Genomic DNA, 15,521 nt, shown 5'->3' on the forward strand with positions numbered 1-15,521 from the left:
GACCTTGTATCATTCGGTCTTCATGTGGTGGGTGATAGACAGACCCTGCAGCTAACATGCCTGCTCTGTCCTCTTGTTTCCCACAGATCACCCAGACAGAGGTCCAGCAAGGACAGCAGCAGTTCAGCCAGTTCACAGATGGACAGGTAGGGACCCAGCCTGAGTTGGGGTCTAGGGATGCAGATGGCATGTGGGTTTGGATGGTAGGTCTGTTGTCTGACTCCCTGATAGTGGGCAGAACATTCTTTTTTTTTTTAAAATATTTATTTATTTACTTATTTACTTACTTGCTTACTTATTTATTATGTATACAATATTCTGTCTGTGTGTATGTCTCCAGGCCAGAAGAGGGCAGCAGACCTCATTACAGATGGTTGTGAGCCACCATGTGGTTGATGGGAATTGAACTCAGGACCTTTGGAAGAGCAGGCAATTCTCGTAACCTCTGAGCCATCTCTCCAGCCCTGGACAGAACATTCTTAATACAAGTAGTAGTCCTTTAGATCTGCAGGCTGTGTGAGCCAAGAAACAAAAAGAACAAAATATGTTAAATGTTATATAGACCAAACTGCCAACCTTCAGATGTGCCTCTTTTGGGCTCATTCAGTTGTTCGTACAGAGCCAGCACTAGAATGCAGATTTTCTGTTTCTTCCTCTAGGACTGTTTTTTTCCTAAGCCAAGATACTTAGATGTGTGAATTAGTTCAAATAAAGGAACATGTGGCCTTTTGAGCATTCTTGTATCCCTAAGAGGGGCCTTCTCTGTTGACCTGCTTTTTCCTCACAGAAGGTCCCAGGGTCCACTGAGGATGAGATAGGTGGCATGTTCTAATGTATGTTCTCTGCTGCTCAAAAGGAGAAGAGTCAGACTCTGGCTCTCTGGTTTCTTCCAAGACCAGTGTTAGACTTCCAGTGGGTGGTTTCTTTCGGGGACCCTGAGAAATCAGGTTGGGCAGGCCTAACTTATCTTCTCTCTGATGGGCTTGGTTGGCATATAATTTTAATACCAGGCTACATCCTTTAATAGAGCCCTTGGAGGAAAGGAGGAGTGTGGCCCCTGGTTTGCCGGGTGCTAGTACCATGGCTAAGTGCTTGTACTTGTCAGAGCAAAAAGTGACACAGCAGGTGTGGCTCTGCACTAACTGGAAAGCACAGAGAAGTGACAAGCACCAGAAGTGCAACTCCCCTGTCCACTAAACTACCTCCCATGGCAGCTGGTGCCTCCTGTGTCTGCTGCTTCTCCCTCTCCCCCTTCCCTCTACTAGTTAAGGTGTCTGGGACCCATTCCAGTTGGAAGACTACAGAGAACTGCTTGCTTCTATCCCAGGAGTGACCTCACTCTCCTCTCTACCCCTTGCAGCAGCTGTACCAGATCCAGCAAGTCACCATGCCTGCAGGCCAAGACCTTGCTCAGCCTATGTTCATTCAGTCAGCCAACCAGCCGTCCGATGGGCAGACCCCTCAGGTGACTGGAGACTGAGGACCTGAGCTGGCAAGGCCAAGGACACCCAATACAATATTTGCCATAGAGCCCCAGGTGATGGGGACATAACCTCCCTCATCAGAGGACCCGGGACTTCAATGCCTCCTGTAGGCTATGATACTGGTGCACTACTTTCCACGCCTGGGGACTAAGATTCTACAACAGAAAGATGCAATATTTTTTATTTTCTTTTTTTTTTCCATTTTTCTCTCCAAGGAATCAATATTTCAATATATTGAGCTGTGTGTCCAATGCTATAAAATGAGAATATTAAATAACATATTTATGGCATTTTCATGAAGTGTGTGGTTGAGGAAATCTCTGTTTTCTGGCTTGGGCTCACACTGCCACTGCTAAGGGGCAGCCCATGCTCCTCCTTCCTAGAGGTGCACAGGGTTTCCACTCTGCCAGGTCTGCCCTGAACAGGTCAGACCTTTTCCACCAGCCTTGCTGTCTGCCCCTTACCCAGATCCCTCCGCATCCAGAAGCCATGGAAACATTCCTTGCCTGTGGGCCATGAACTGATTCTCCACAGAGAGCTGGTTTCCTCCCCAGCCTTCTGTCCCAGACGCGAGGAGACTAGGACATTGTGCTCTGCTCTGCCCACTATTTTATTTTTTGAATACATTAAAGATTGTGCTCATCTCTGTTGCTGCATGAAATGCAATAAATCTCCTCTTAGGTACTTGAGAGTCTGTTTCTGTGTCGGGGACATTCATGGGGCCGACCACTCACTTGGGAGAGGCCTGGAAAGGCTGGTTTGTTTTCAGGTTGGCTGTCAGGGAAAGTGTACCACTTGTGAGGGGCAGCTGTTCAGAGTCAAAGGAACTTAATGCAACACATGTGGGTTCAAACTGTCCTACTATGACTTCATCAGAACAAGGCTTCTGCTCACCCAAGTGGACCACTGCGTGACCTCATGGGGACATCTCTCCTGGAAAGCACTGACTCCTCCAGCAGCAAGGACCCCAAGAAATCTCTGCAATCTCTTGTGGCACACAATGGCTCCTGCCATTGTCTGCTGATTACCAAAGACCTGGGTCTGCCATAGCTTTTTGTCATCCATCCCATGAGGGCTTCTGCTTCCTGTCCACTGAATAGGGGCTACAGGAAGGGCCAGCAGTGAGCCATCTTTCTGATGTCTTTGTATTTTTATTTACAACCAGCCTTGGGTTTGCTGTCATGGGGCAGATAGTGAGCCGAATGCCAGAAGCAGAGATCACTTTACCAGCAACTCCCTTGGGTTTGAGCTCAAAGGATAAGGTGTAAGGAAGAGGCTGATTCTAGACCTTTCCAGCTCAGGCCTGGTATCCTTAGGATTCCCTGGCCACAGATAGTTCACTGCAAACCTGCACGGAAGGGTGGGCATTGGCACAGGAAAATCAGGAAAGATTCAGGTTCACACCTCCTGCATTCCAGGTTCCGGGGCTTATGTTACATTCAGGTCTGGTCACACTGCCAGGGAAGACTGTTAGTGATATGTTAATGTGTCATTCAGTTTTCATTTACTTAAGTGTGCTCCTCTGATAAAAGGAACTAGAATTAGGAGAAAACAATCGAATAGGAGATTGGGACGATAAAAATAGAAACACAAATGTGCTAGCTATTAAGACCTACATAATTTTGAAATGATTTGGTGCTGAGCTTCCCTTGCTACCAGAGCCAAAAGCTAGGACCATGAAAGGGATTCTTTCACACTATGAGCAAGAGAAGTAACGGTTTTTGCAAAACTTTTCCTAGTTTGAAGGTGTTGGGTAGAGGTCCCTTACTAGAGATAAACTGGTCACACCATTGTCACTGGGTAGGCTTGGGGAAGACTCCCGTGTGCTTCTAACTCCCAAACATCACCCCCCCCACCCCCACAGTAGTTCAGCCGTGTCTCTATAATGGGAGCATCTTCTGGCCTTTCTACCTGCCCCTTGCTCAGACACTTCGAGTGGGATGTCCCATCAGTCAACAGGTAGAGGGGCCTGGCCACAGTAAAGGAGCTGTGTGAATCCTGTTTCCTGGTGCCCTCTTCCCACCCCCCTTCTCCTCCACTCATTCTCGAATGTCCAAGTACCGGCCATTACAGCCTGCTTTCACTCAGACTTCATTCTTGTTTTCTAAGTATTCAATCTGTGTGATTGGCAAACAGCTAGCTAGCATGCACTGCACAGCCCCTTTAAAGGGTTCTGTTCATGTAAACAAACCCTTTGGTGCAGCCCAAGAGAGCTCCTATCAAAGGCCCAGTGCCCAAGGTCATTCTGAATTAGGGGTGGGGTTAGAGCCAGGACCTGCTCACCTCCAGTTGCTTGTCTGAAGGTGGGATGTGTGAGAGAAGAACGCTTTACGTAATGCCTCACACTGGCTTTTACTCAGCTCCCAAGACCCCTGGCCACCCTGAGTGTATGGAGTAAAATAGTTGGTGCTGCTCTTAGGTGCTTGGGTAGAGAGAGATTGGAGACCACTGTAATTGTGAGACCTGGATGATGCCTTGCTGCCCAGGTTAGCCAAGGCCACGAGGGGGCAGCATACCGCTCTTACTGAGTCCATAGTCACCTAGTCCCGTCCACTTAAGTTTGAGTTCTAGGACTCAAGGCGGTGTGACTGTCCCGTTTCTACTGAAATGTCAGACAACTCCTTGAAGAGAGGGGCCTCTGGAATAACAGTAGGACCGGAAGCTACCCTTTTTGGGGTTTTGTATGATGGTAAGTAGTTAGGTTTAAATACTTTCTGACAGAGCTCCATACAAGGCACCCCATAGCTCCTCTCGTTTCTTCGCACCTGCCTCACCCTGACTGCTTACTGCACTCAGTGTTCTTGTACTAACCGTTCCGGTTCCTGAACTTACAGCCATATTTTCAAAATATGCTGGCCCCAGTGCCTGGAAAGCCCTTCTCAAATATTGATCTCCTCTACATCCATCAAAGCCCAAGTGAAATGGCTCTCACTCAGAAACTTCTAATTCCTTGGGCAGAGTCAGCGAGGACTCTTTCGATGCTCCTTTATCAACGTCTACAAACTATTCTTAGAGCTCACATACACAGCTGTCAGGAAAGACTTCTTTGGCACCCTGTGCCTATGTCAGGGATTCTTTGGGACATTCTGAGTCCAGCTGAAAAGCCAGGTGAGGTCCCTGCTGCTGTGGGCTGTGGCACCTGCACGCGTCCGCCCTCCCTCAGCTGATGGTCTACAAGGCAGGGCCCTCTGAGATGGACCTTCTAAGACATTATTATGTAGGCAAACAGCTGGGCTGGTGGATAGAGGGCTTGGCTAACATGTATAAAGCCTTGGGTTTTATCACAGCTCATAAACTGGGCACAAATAGTGCACACCTGTAATTTCAGCTGGAAGGTGGAGATAGGTATGGGAAGTGCACACAGCTAGTTTGAGGCCAGTCTGGGCTACATGAGACCCTGAGTCAAAAAAAGGAAAAAAAAAAAAGGCAGGAAAGTTGAGTACATTCTTATTTCATCATCATCATGGAGGGGGGAGCAATCTCTCCCATTTTATACCATTTTATAAGGCACAAAGAGGTTCAGAAATTGCTCAAGGGCACCAGCTGGCTGTCAGCCTCATGACCTGGCTTCCATTGGTCCCTTTCCACAGCACCTTTAGGGCTTTCTAAGGTGACATCCAAGCTGTCTAGAGAGAAGACCCTATGGTGGTCAAGTACCCAGTCATCTGAGTAGTTTGGACATGGCCTCTTCAAGGCTCCAGAGCCAGGTCAGAGCTATCACCCCTAGCTTGGGTATCATGCTATTACCACAGCCCAGAAAGAGGGGACAAGAAGACAGCGCTGCTGGCATTCAAGAGGGGAAAATCTGAGTTGGGCCAGGCTGACCTGGGCTCCTGTCTGGCCAGTGCTGAGGCAAGATCTAAAACAGTCCTAGCTGCCCTGCTTATCAGAGTCTCCTACCCGTCCTGGGAGACCTGGGCTCCATTGAGCCTCTTGGCACCTGTGTGAGCTCCTAGCCCCTCCCCTTAGGCCCTGTACCTTTTGTTCAGGGGAGGTCCGTGGGACAGAAGCTTTCCAAGATAATGTACATGTCCAAATGTCTCTCTTTTGTCCTTTGATTTAAAGGACAGTTTGGCAATAGATGAAAATGAAGGCTCCCAAAGCTTTGCCCTCAGCACTCTGAAAGACACGCTCTTTTGTCTTTCGGCATCTGTTGTTGCTGATGAGAAGTTTACTGTCAATTCAATTATTGGACCTTTGTAGATAAACGATCTTTTCTCTCTGGTGGCTTTTAGAATTTCCTCTTTATTCTTGATATTCTACACTTTTAAATAAAAGGTGTCTAGATGTAGCTTTTTGTAATATCTTACTTACTTAGGCAGTTCGTAGACCTTCTACTGAAAATCCATGTTTCAGTTCTGGAAAGAGCTTGATCACCCTTCAGTATCTTCTGAGTGATGAGCTGTACCCTGGGGTCCCCATTTGTTCTGTGATAGTTCTTCTTTCACGTGTTTAATTCCCTTATTCTCGCGTCGTTCTGAAGGGTTTCCCCAGTTCTAGTTTCTAATCAGTTTTCTTTCTTCAGCTCTGTTTACTAATGTATCTATTGAGTTTGTTATTTTTCAATGTCAGTGACTTTGATGCCTTAAAAATTCTAGATAGTTGTGCCTGCTTGGTGTCCTTCGGGTTTTGTTTTATAGATGCTGATTCTTCCTTTATCTTTTCAAAGATTTTTAACTGTACCAAGCTTCTTTTTAGACTTTCGTTTTCTCTAGGTCTTTCTTTAGGTATGAATTCTCCTATTTTGGGGGGGGGGGATGGCCCTCAAGTTATTACACTGCTCATCTTTTATAAAGTTTGTTTTTGAGGTCATTTCCAACACGTTTTCCTGACTGTGCCCTCGAGTGTAGCCATCACCCCGAGGAGTGATTTCTTGCATGGATGTGCCCAAGCCATGGGGGAGTAGCACCTACCTCAAGTGTCTTGGCTTGGCGTATTTGCATACCATAGATCTGAGTCTCCAGGGCATATGGGCCAGCTGAGGTGTCACATTCACCTTGTACTCTTTCTACCTAAAGCTGTGGCTGGCAGGAAGAGATGGATTAGCACCACCCCAGTTCCAGCATAGGGGTCTACCATAGCCCCTCCTTCCACTCATGTGGGCCAGCTATACTGCTCTCCTCCTTTGAACAGGGAATAAACCCTCTAAGGTACAGCTTCCACTCAGGGATGCTCTCTTGCCTCACTCTTAAGGAGCTCTTGATCTTGCTTTAATGCTTGGATAACTATTGTTTAAAAAGATATCCCACAACTCTCTCTTTGAAAAGCCCACACCCATGCTCTGGGGTGTGCCTTTCTTCCAAATCATCTTCTTCCTCTTAACCTTTGTGCTGAAAATGTATATTTAAAACATCTTTTAATGTCCCCCCCCCCAATTGACACACAAAGCTGGAGGTGGTAGTTCATAACTGTAATTCCAGCCCTTAGGAGGCAGAGGCAGGAGAATTTCAGCAAATTGGAGCTCAGTTTATGGTGAATTTCAGACCAGCCATGGATACAAAGTAAGACCCCATCTAAAATAAATACATACATAAACAAAAATAGAAATCCAGCATTTGTCTCCCATACCTAATATTTCAAGAAAAGGCTTCTATCCATATTTGATGAGGTTTGAGTTCAGAGACAAAGAAGCTTCAGAAGCCTAAAGTAGCTTAATCCCGAGTTCAACCTGGAAGTACTGTTCTCTATGCCTCTCAACATTGTCACTGAACCTCTTGCTTCTTGTAAGACCCCCCTGAACTCCCACCTCCCTTACCAAGTACTAACCATCCCTCATCTGAATCCCCTCCCCTGCCACTCAAGGTCTTCAGTCCCTTCTACTCCCAAAATCTACCTCCTAATATAGATTTATTTTGCCAGGAGAGCTAACTAGCCTGCTTGCTTGCTTTGTTAGTTTGTACTGGGGATTGAACCCAGGTCCTTGTACATGCTAGGCAAGCAGTCTACCACTGAACACATCATCAGTCCTGTTTTTGCATTTTATTTAGAGACAAGGTCTCACAAAGTTGCCTAAGCTTTGTCTGTTGGTTTGAAAGAAAATAGCCCCCAAAGGGAGTGGCACTATTGGAGGTGTAGATTTGTTGGAATAGGTATGGCTGTGTTGGAGGAAGTGTGTGTGTGGGGGGGGTGGGCTTTGAAGTCTCATATATGTTCAAGCCATGCTCAGTGTCTCAGACTACTTCCTGTTGCCTGCATATCAAGATGTAAAACTCTCAGTTCCTTCTTCAGTACCATGTCTGCCTGCACACCACCATGTCCTACCATGATGATAATGGACTGAACCTCTGAACTGGAAGTCACCCCATTAAATGTTTTTCTTTATAAGAGTTGCCATGGTCATGGAGTCTCTTCACAGCAACAGAAACTAAGAAATTGGTACTAGAGACTGGGGTATTGCTGTGATAGGCCTGATCACCTTTGGACCTTGGGACTGTGGATTAGAAAAGCTGTCAGTGGGCCATACTGGTAGAAGCAAGGAGGACAGTGGTGCTGGGTGTGATTTGAACTGTGGGTGCCTGGCTCAAGAGGTTTCAGAGGAGAAGACTTTTTAGGATGTTACCTAAAGATCATTCTTTTTATTCCATTTCTTAATCTGTTTATCTCCTTGAATACAGGACTTAACTCCATTCCACTTCCTGACGCTTCTTTTCTCCTCAACATTACATTTTTTAATTTACTTTGCCCACTTTGCTCCTTTTTATTATAAATCCTCATTAGAGTTCCCACTAGTAACCACACAATGGAGCCTGCTGCTCTGAGATGTCCTCTGCCAATAGAGGAATTAATCTAAAACTCTTCACTTTAGCTTCGGTCAGACTCTTCAGACAGGGGCAAAAGACAGAGTGGTGACCTCAGGGCAAGACTGCACCCAGTTAAGTTTCCAGCTCTTGGAAATGGAACGAAAGGGAAGTTTAGAGCCAGGTGTGGTGGGCATGGCTTTAATCCCAGTACTCCAGAGGCAGAAGCTGGCTGACTTATTTCCCAGTTCAAGGCCAGCCTGGTCTACAGATCCAGTTTCAGAACAGCCAAGCTTAGGTAGTGGAGGAAGCCACTGAAAAAAGGAAGCTGGCGAAAATGTAACTGAAGGAGGAAGTCATGTTCTAGTCCTAGCAAGCACAGAACTTGGCAGTTTGGGCCAAATGGTTCTGGTTTAGAGTCAAGGATAGGAGAAAGGCATTATGGGACCTTCCTCCAAGACTAAAGAAAGTTGCTTAGTCCAGGTATGACTCAGAGGTGTCTCTGCATGGAGGCCGAGAGAATCCAGTCCGTGAAACTGTGAAGGAGAGGACTAGATTGTCTCAGAGACCCCCAAGTGGTAGAGCTGCCAGTCATGGGGTACCAGCCAAGGAGAGCAGAACCAGCCCCGGAGAGAGGAGTGTGTTGCAGTCAACAAAGCTGAAAGGAGTGGAGATCTGAAGAGCACTGACATCGGAGATGCAGAGTTTGGAGTTTTGCCCTGCTGGTTTTTCGGTCTTGCTTTGACCCAGTATTTCCCCCACTATGCTCCCTCTCCTACATTTTGGAGTGGTCATGTATATTTTGTGCCATTATATGTTAGAAGCGTGTGGTCTGCTTTTTTATTTTGATTTTGCAGGTGATTACAGTTAAGTAATCCCAGACAAGACTTTGAACTTTAAGACTTTGAAATAAGGGGCTAGAGAGATGGCTCAGCAGTTAAGAGCACTGCCTGCTCTTCCAAAGGTCCTGAGTTCAATTCCCAGCGACCACATGATGGCTCACAACCATCTGTAATGAGATCTGGTGTCCTCTTCTGGCCTGTAGACAGAATACTGAGAATACTGTATACATAATAAATAAATCTTTAAAAAAAAGACTTTGAAATAAATTTGTGACTGCTATAGACTATGGGGACTTTTGAACTTGGACTGAATGCATTTTTGCATTATGATATGTTGATAAGCCTTTGGGGGCCAGGGAGTAGAGCCTGGTGGTTTGAAAGCAAATGGCCCCCAAAGGGAGTGACATTATTAGCAAGTGTAGCTTTGTTAGAGTAGGTATGGCCTTGTCAAAGGAAGTGTCTCATATATGCTCAAGCCACACCCAGTGTCTCAGACCCCTTCCTGGTGCCTGAATAAATGTTTTCCTTTGTAAGAGTTGCCGTGGTGTCTCTTTACAGCAATAGGAACTCTAACCAGGACACTTACTGGCCTTGAACCCAGCGCTTGTGATCTCCCTGCATCAGCCTCCTGAGTAGTGGGGACAACAGATCTGAGCCCCAGAAAGTGGCTCAACATAGCCCTTCCTCTTTCCTCTGTATTCTCCAACAGTTCGACTGTCCTAGCGACTCTTGCTGAGACCAAGGACCTGCCAGGAGGCCCCAGGACTATGGTCATCTGCATGGCCATCCCTCCTGCACCTAGGGAAGGAGATAGAGTCTCAAGGACAGAAGAGTCCTGCAAGCTAGGAATGGCTCTTACCTTTGTTTCCGCACCCCCCTTCTCCCTCTTTGTCTGCTTCAGGTGCCCTGCTCCAGGCTTAGAATCAATGGGGATTTGCTTTTGCTGAGCTCAGAGATACTCCTCCCTCCCCCCTTTCTGTGGCTCTTAACTGTCTGGCCAGACAAGCTTGGTCTAGGGGAGGAGCAGGTGAGTGATACCCCAGGTCTAGGAGAATCGGCTCACTAGTCCTCTCTGGTTCTTCTGATCCCTGGATGATGGAATCCTTCTGTTCATTCTGGGCTGGGCAGGGAGAAGAGAGGAGGCCTCCACATCCCTCAGTGGCTTCCCAAAGGCAGTGATGTCATACTGCCGTCCTGTGAGCGCCCTCTGCACCTTCTCACCTGACCAGTAAGATACATGTCTCCTATTTGTACGACACCAGCTGACCTGTGGCTTCATGCATTATTGTGTCTGGCCCTCCCGAGCCCTGCTCTGATCTGTGACTAGCTCAGGCCCCCTGTCTGCTATCTGGACTCTTCAGTCTGGTGTTCAAGGCCTCTGCCCTGCTAGCCACACTCCTCCCTCCCCTGTGCCCCATCCCAGGCCCTGCTTACTCACACACACTAATAGTAGCCTAATGCTCTACTGGGCAAGTCTTCAGCTGGGCTGAGGCTGCCCCACAAGTATGAACCTCCTGAGAACCCAGCCAGCATGTTTGGGAGATGCTGAAAGAGGAACAGCAGCGGCCTTGCTGAGACAGAGGTGATAAAGGCCATTCTTCTCCAAGCCTCTCCATGCCTGTCCCCAAAGGAGGCTCCCTTTGTCACTGCTAGTGGCAGCATCTCTCTCCTTGGCCTCCAGCAATCCAGCAGCCATAAGAAAACCCAGGGTATGTCGGACAGTAGTGGCACACACTTGGGAGGTAGAGACAGGAGGATTTCTGTGAGTTCAAGGCCAGCCTGGTCTCCAAAGCTACAGAGAAACTCTCTCTCGGGGCGGGGAGGGAAGAGGGGGGGAGAAGCAAAGGAAAAAAAAAGGAAAGAAAGAAAACCCAGGGGGAAGTCAAGTGAGGTAGCACACGCACTAACCCCAGCACCGGGCAATGGGCAGGTGAATTGCTATAAATTCAGGACTGTGTAGCCAGCTGTGCAGGGAGACCATCAGAGATGGAGGAGAAATAAGCAGGTGGGTGGAGTCTGAAGCCCCCCCCCACCGCCTGCACCATTCTTGATCACCTTATGATTCTGTCCACCACCTGCACCATTCTTGATCACCTTATGATTCTGTCTGTTAAGAAAGGACTCCTGGTGCTGACAGGGGCTGGAAACTGCTGAGTGAAGCCAGCCCTCCCATTCCAGCAAGGAATTCGAGCCCTGAAATGTCCTGAGGTCATGACAGGAGTCAATACCAGGCTTGAACCTAACCTCCAGAACCAAGGTGCCAGCTACTCGATCCTTTCAGATCTGGGCATCCTACCCCCTGGCAGGAGCCAGTACTAGAGATCCAGAATCAACTCCTCCAATCCCTCCCCGACCCCAGCACTCAGGGCCCACATGTCAGTGCTGGGAAAGCACAGGGCACTGACCTTCCCAGGTCACCACCTGGTCATGCATCCTTAGGAGAGTCTCCCATTCTCTCAGCCCGTTTCCCACAAAGCACGGGACTGGATTCTTTGTAAAGGATAGGACCTGGCCCACAGCTAGTGCTCAGCAAATGGGAACACTCGGCCTCCTCACCCTTCCTCTCAATCAATATCTGCTCCATTGATGGATGGTGGAGACAGGGATGGATTACAGCAGATCGAGGAGTTTGGCCTGTTCTTATACGGCCCTGTAAACTCAGAGCCGGGGAGAAACACGGGGCAGGGGGTGAACTGGACAGAGCAGAGTGGCTGGGTTTCCAGGGAGAACGTTGCTGAGGGTGGAGTGGAGGGGATAGATGGGTGAGCTAAAGGATGGAGTGGGGGAAGTCACAGCATCTACTACCCCATCTCCCTACGTCAGGGGGAGCAGACCTGGGCAGCCAGAGACAGCTGTTTGCTCAGAAAAGTCTCTTAGTCACTCAAGGCTGCAGTGAGGAAAGTCCACTCTGTCATGTCCTGGGAATCCGGATGGGCACAGGAAGGCCACTGAGTGACTCTCAGAGTGACCACCTGTCTTCTCTGGACTCTCTCCTGTGCCTCCTACATATATACACACACACAAACATAACAGTTTAACTTTGCCTCCCCACACCTCAGGGAGAACTCTGTGTCTCCCCACTTTTCATATTAGTGCATGTGACACCCCCCCCCCAGGTGCCTACCTGCAGACATGGCCTCTGCGACCCCTCGGAGTGCTTCGGAAACCTAACTTGCACTCCAGCTGGAACCACAGCCTTTACCTGCCCCCAGCCTTGGATGGGGTGCTCTAGAGCACGAGCTGGAAAAGTGATGAGCCCCACCCCCACCCCGCCACCGTCTGAAGAGAGTGTTCTACTCAAAGAGGACAGGAAGCTCAGCAGTCCCCCACATGCGGAAGAGAGGCATAGGTTCACAGGTGATGCTGAACTAGAGGGTCCGATTTCCTGGAACAGACCCAATTTTAGATATTCTGAGTGCTGATAGGGGCAACCTGAATTCAAGTTCCGTTCTGTGGCGCCCAAGATCAAAACCTCAAACCACTCCCAGCGGCCACTTTCCATTGTGTGGCTTGAACCCTAGACTTGACTCCCACCCCGGGCCCCTCATGGAGCACTGCCGGTTACAGTCAGGGCAATGCCATATATGGGGAGGGGGATCTACTGGCTTCAGTTATAGGGAGGATGGCTCCATCTAGCCCTGGCACTGCATCCGTAGTGGGGCCCTGAGATCTAGAACCCTCCAGCCGTCAGTAGGTCAGACCATGACCTACACGGGGGCACCAAGTCCTGTGCTCTCCCAGCACCAGCAGCAGTGGAGAGGTCCAGGTCAGACCTCAGAACTCATCCCAGCTGGGCAGGAGGGGGAAAGGTCACTAGGGGTTGGGGGTACGGCTGGCTGCCAAGCCTAGCTTGGGGATCTCTGATCCTGCGCGCCCTCCCGGCCCACAGCCCTCCCTCCTGCTCTCCCCCACTGACGCTCAGCAGATCAATGCTGCCTTTGCTGACAGCTGAGAATCGAGCTTGCAGCCCGCCCCCTCCCCCGCCCCTCCGGCTAGCTACGTCCCCCGAGATTTCCCTGAGGAGGAGCGGGGAAGAGTTTGCTGCGGAAGCGCTTCACCCTGGGGCAGGGCCCGCGGAGGGAGCGGCTGGTTTGGCCACTGCTTTAGGCTGGGGAAGAGGGAAGGAGGGTCAGCAAACCCGAATCACCACCTAGCACGGGGCGAAGGGAAGGGGCCAACCAGCCCACACCTGGAAATGGAGGTCAGGCACTGAGAACTTCTGTTGGAGCGGGTTGCTCTTAGAAAAAGTCCAGTGGGACACTAGAGGCCTTTGGGAGGGCTCTGTCCAGACCCCCAAACATTTGCTCAGTGCTCACTTCTCTACTTCCTATCTGCCCTAAACAAGTTTCCCTGGATAGAATGGGAGAGAGGGGATTCCCACGGAGGCGGGGATGGAGTGGGGAGATGAGGGCAGGGCTGTGATCAGGGGAGCGCCCCCTCTGCTCAGGGTGGTCAACTAGGCTCTCCTTCATCAACAAGAAGGGAAGCTTCAAGGAAAGACACATCGGGGCCCAGCTGTGAGCTACACCGCCCCACACGTCTCGGTAGCTGTTAGGGCACCAGACTCTTCAGGTAGCAGCGGGAGAAGCGACAGCTGCTGTCCCAACCTCACTCAGCACTCCGCGAACTTTAAACACCCTGTACAAGAAACCAAGGGCACAACCCGATGGGCACACCTCGCTTACACCACCCGTCGCGCAGCACTGCCCGGCTCACTCATCTTCCCTTCCTTCCTTCCTTCCTTCCTTCCTTCCTTCCTTCCTTCCTTCCTTCCTTCCTTCCATCCATCCATCCATCATCCATCATCCATCCACTCACACTAAACCCACACAGACCCACGGGTAGCCTGGCAGTGCGCACAAGTAGGCACTTCTCTGGACACACATACACACACCATCACTGTACAATATGAGTGTCCCTCGCGAGACCGCGGCCACAACTCCACTCCACACCCCACATTCCACAACCACGTACGAGGCGTCCCAATCTCTCTCCTCAGCGCCGACCACCAGGGCCACCACTAGTTAGTATATGTCCGACCTCGATGCCCCTCGTGTTGCCAGCGCCACGCGCTCGGGGCCAGCACACGTCGACCGAGCGGACCGCGCGCCCTGCCCCGCCGCGTAGGGCGCAGGTCCCCTCCCCGCGTTCGCCTCTCTCGCTCCCTCCCGATTTGGGAAGGCGGCCGCGGGGCGGGCGGGGGAGGGGCGGGGCGGGGCGGGGGAGGGTGACATGTGAGCGGCGCGCCGGCGGCAGGTGGAAAGGCGAGCGGCATGGAGCGCGTAATAAGAGAGTTGGAGTCGGAAAGAGCCGCCCCAGTCGCCGGGGAAGCGGGCGGTCAGTACGGGCTCCCGCGGCCCCGAGGCTCCGAGCGACCGCCCCCGGTCCCCGCACGGCCCCGGCCCGGCCCCTAGCCCCCGCCGCCCGCGTGCGCGCCCAGGGTCGCCTCGCCGGCCCGGGGTTCGAGCCATGCGCCTCTGAGCGGCCCGAGTGCGCCCCCGCCCCGCAACGCCCCGGCCCCCTGCCCGGCGCCGCCCATGGCCGAGGCCCCCCCGCGCCGCCTCGGCCTGGGCCCCCCGCCTGGGGACGCCCCCCGCGCCGAGCTGGTGGCGCTCACCGCCGTGCAGAGCGAACAGGGCGAGGCGGGCGGGGGCGGCTCTCCGCGTCGCCTGGGCCTTCTGGGCAGCCCCCTGCCTCCGGGCGCGCCCCTCCCTGGGCCGGGCTCGGGCTCGGGCTCCGCCTGCGGCCAACGCTCCTCCGCCGCGCACAAGCGCTACCGCCGCCTGCAGAACTGGGTCTACAACGTGCTGGAGCGGCCCCGCGGCTGGGCCTTCGTCTACCACGTCTTCATGTAAGTTGGGGAACCCAGCGCCCCTTCGCGTGCCCCGCGTGAGCCGGGCTCCTTTGGGGACCGCCGCCCCCGCTGGCTCCACCTCCTGCTGCTGCCCCGCGGCAGTCCCTCAGCCCTCCCTCTCGGACCTGAGCCCCCTTTTTGGTCCCCCCAGCTTGGTCCTAACTCTTGATCTCTCAGCGCTGACCCCTGCTGCCCTCGTCTGACCTCTTCTCCCTCCTCTTCTTACTTTCATCCTGATCACAGAACCCCATTGCTCTGTCCCAGCTACTCTGGGCTTTCAGCTTCTTGCTGGTCTCTGCTCTACCAAGTCTGCGAAGCCACTAAAGTGGGGCTCTTTTCAAGTCCCCCCAGCTGTGACCCCTAGCCTCCACATTTTCCTGCCATCTCTTCTCAGGCTCATTAGCCATGTTGTGCTCCCACCTGGTCCCCTTGGAGAGTTCCCTCTTCAGAAACAGGCTGTGCCCAGCTTAGGACTGGCCTCTGACTGTAGGTGTCTAGGGTCCCTATGGCCCTGACAGGCCTGTGTGCTGTTCCCAACTTTAACTGTGTCTTCATTAGCCTTGCCCTGCACCCTCAACTTTGAAACAGTGGAGGCAGCAGGCTG

The 15,521-nt window shown here is 51.3% G+C and overlaps 2 protein-coding genes across 4 annotated transcripts in view; both read left to right on the forward strand.

Annotated features, from left to right (window-relative positions):
- Window positions 1-2,168, forward strand: part of Nfyc (nuclear transcription factor Y subunit gamma) — a 66,666-nt gene extending 64,498 nt beyond the window's left edge. For both annotated transcript variants that reach the window (XM_050161299.1, XM_050161300.1), the window contains exons 9-10: window positions 87-146; window positions 1,361-2,168. In XM_050161299.1, the coding sequence (XP_050017256.1) occupies window positions 87-146; window positions 1,361-1,480 (180 nt within the window). In that variant the 3' untranslated portion in view covers window positions 1,481-2,168. The remainder of the gene's footprint in view (window positions 1-86; window positions 147-1,360) is intronic.
- A 12,285-nt stretch (window positions 2,169-14,453) lies between these two features.
- The window catches only part of Kcnq4 (potassium voltage-gated channel subfamily Q member 4), a 52,015-nt gene continuing 50,947 nt past the window's right edge, over window positions 14,454-15,521 (forward strand). For both annotated transcript variants that reach the window (XM_050161389.1, XM_050161391.1), the window contains exon 1: window positions 14,454-14,914. In XM_050161389.1, the coding sequence (XP_050017346.1) occupies window positions 14,601-14,914 (314 nt within the window). In that variant the 5' untranslated portion in view covers window positions 14,454-14,600. The remainder of the gene's footprint in view (window positions 14,915-15,521) is intronic.

Source organism: Alexandromys fortis, unplaced genomic scaffold (genome assembly GCF_014885135.2).
Source record: "Alexandromys fortis isolate MF-2015 unplaced genomic scaffold, M_Fortis_MF-2015_v1.1 scaffold_122, whole genome shotgun sequence".
Taxonomy (NCBI): Eukaryota; Metazoa; Chordata; class Mammalia; order Rodentia; family Cricetidae; genus Alexandromys; species Alexandromys fortis.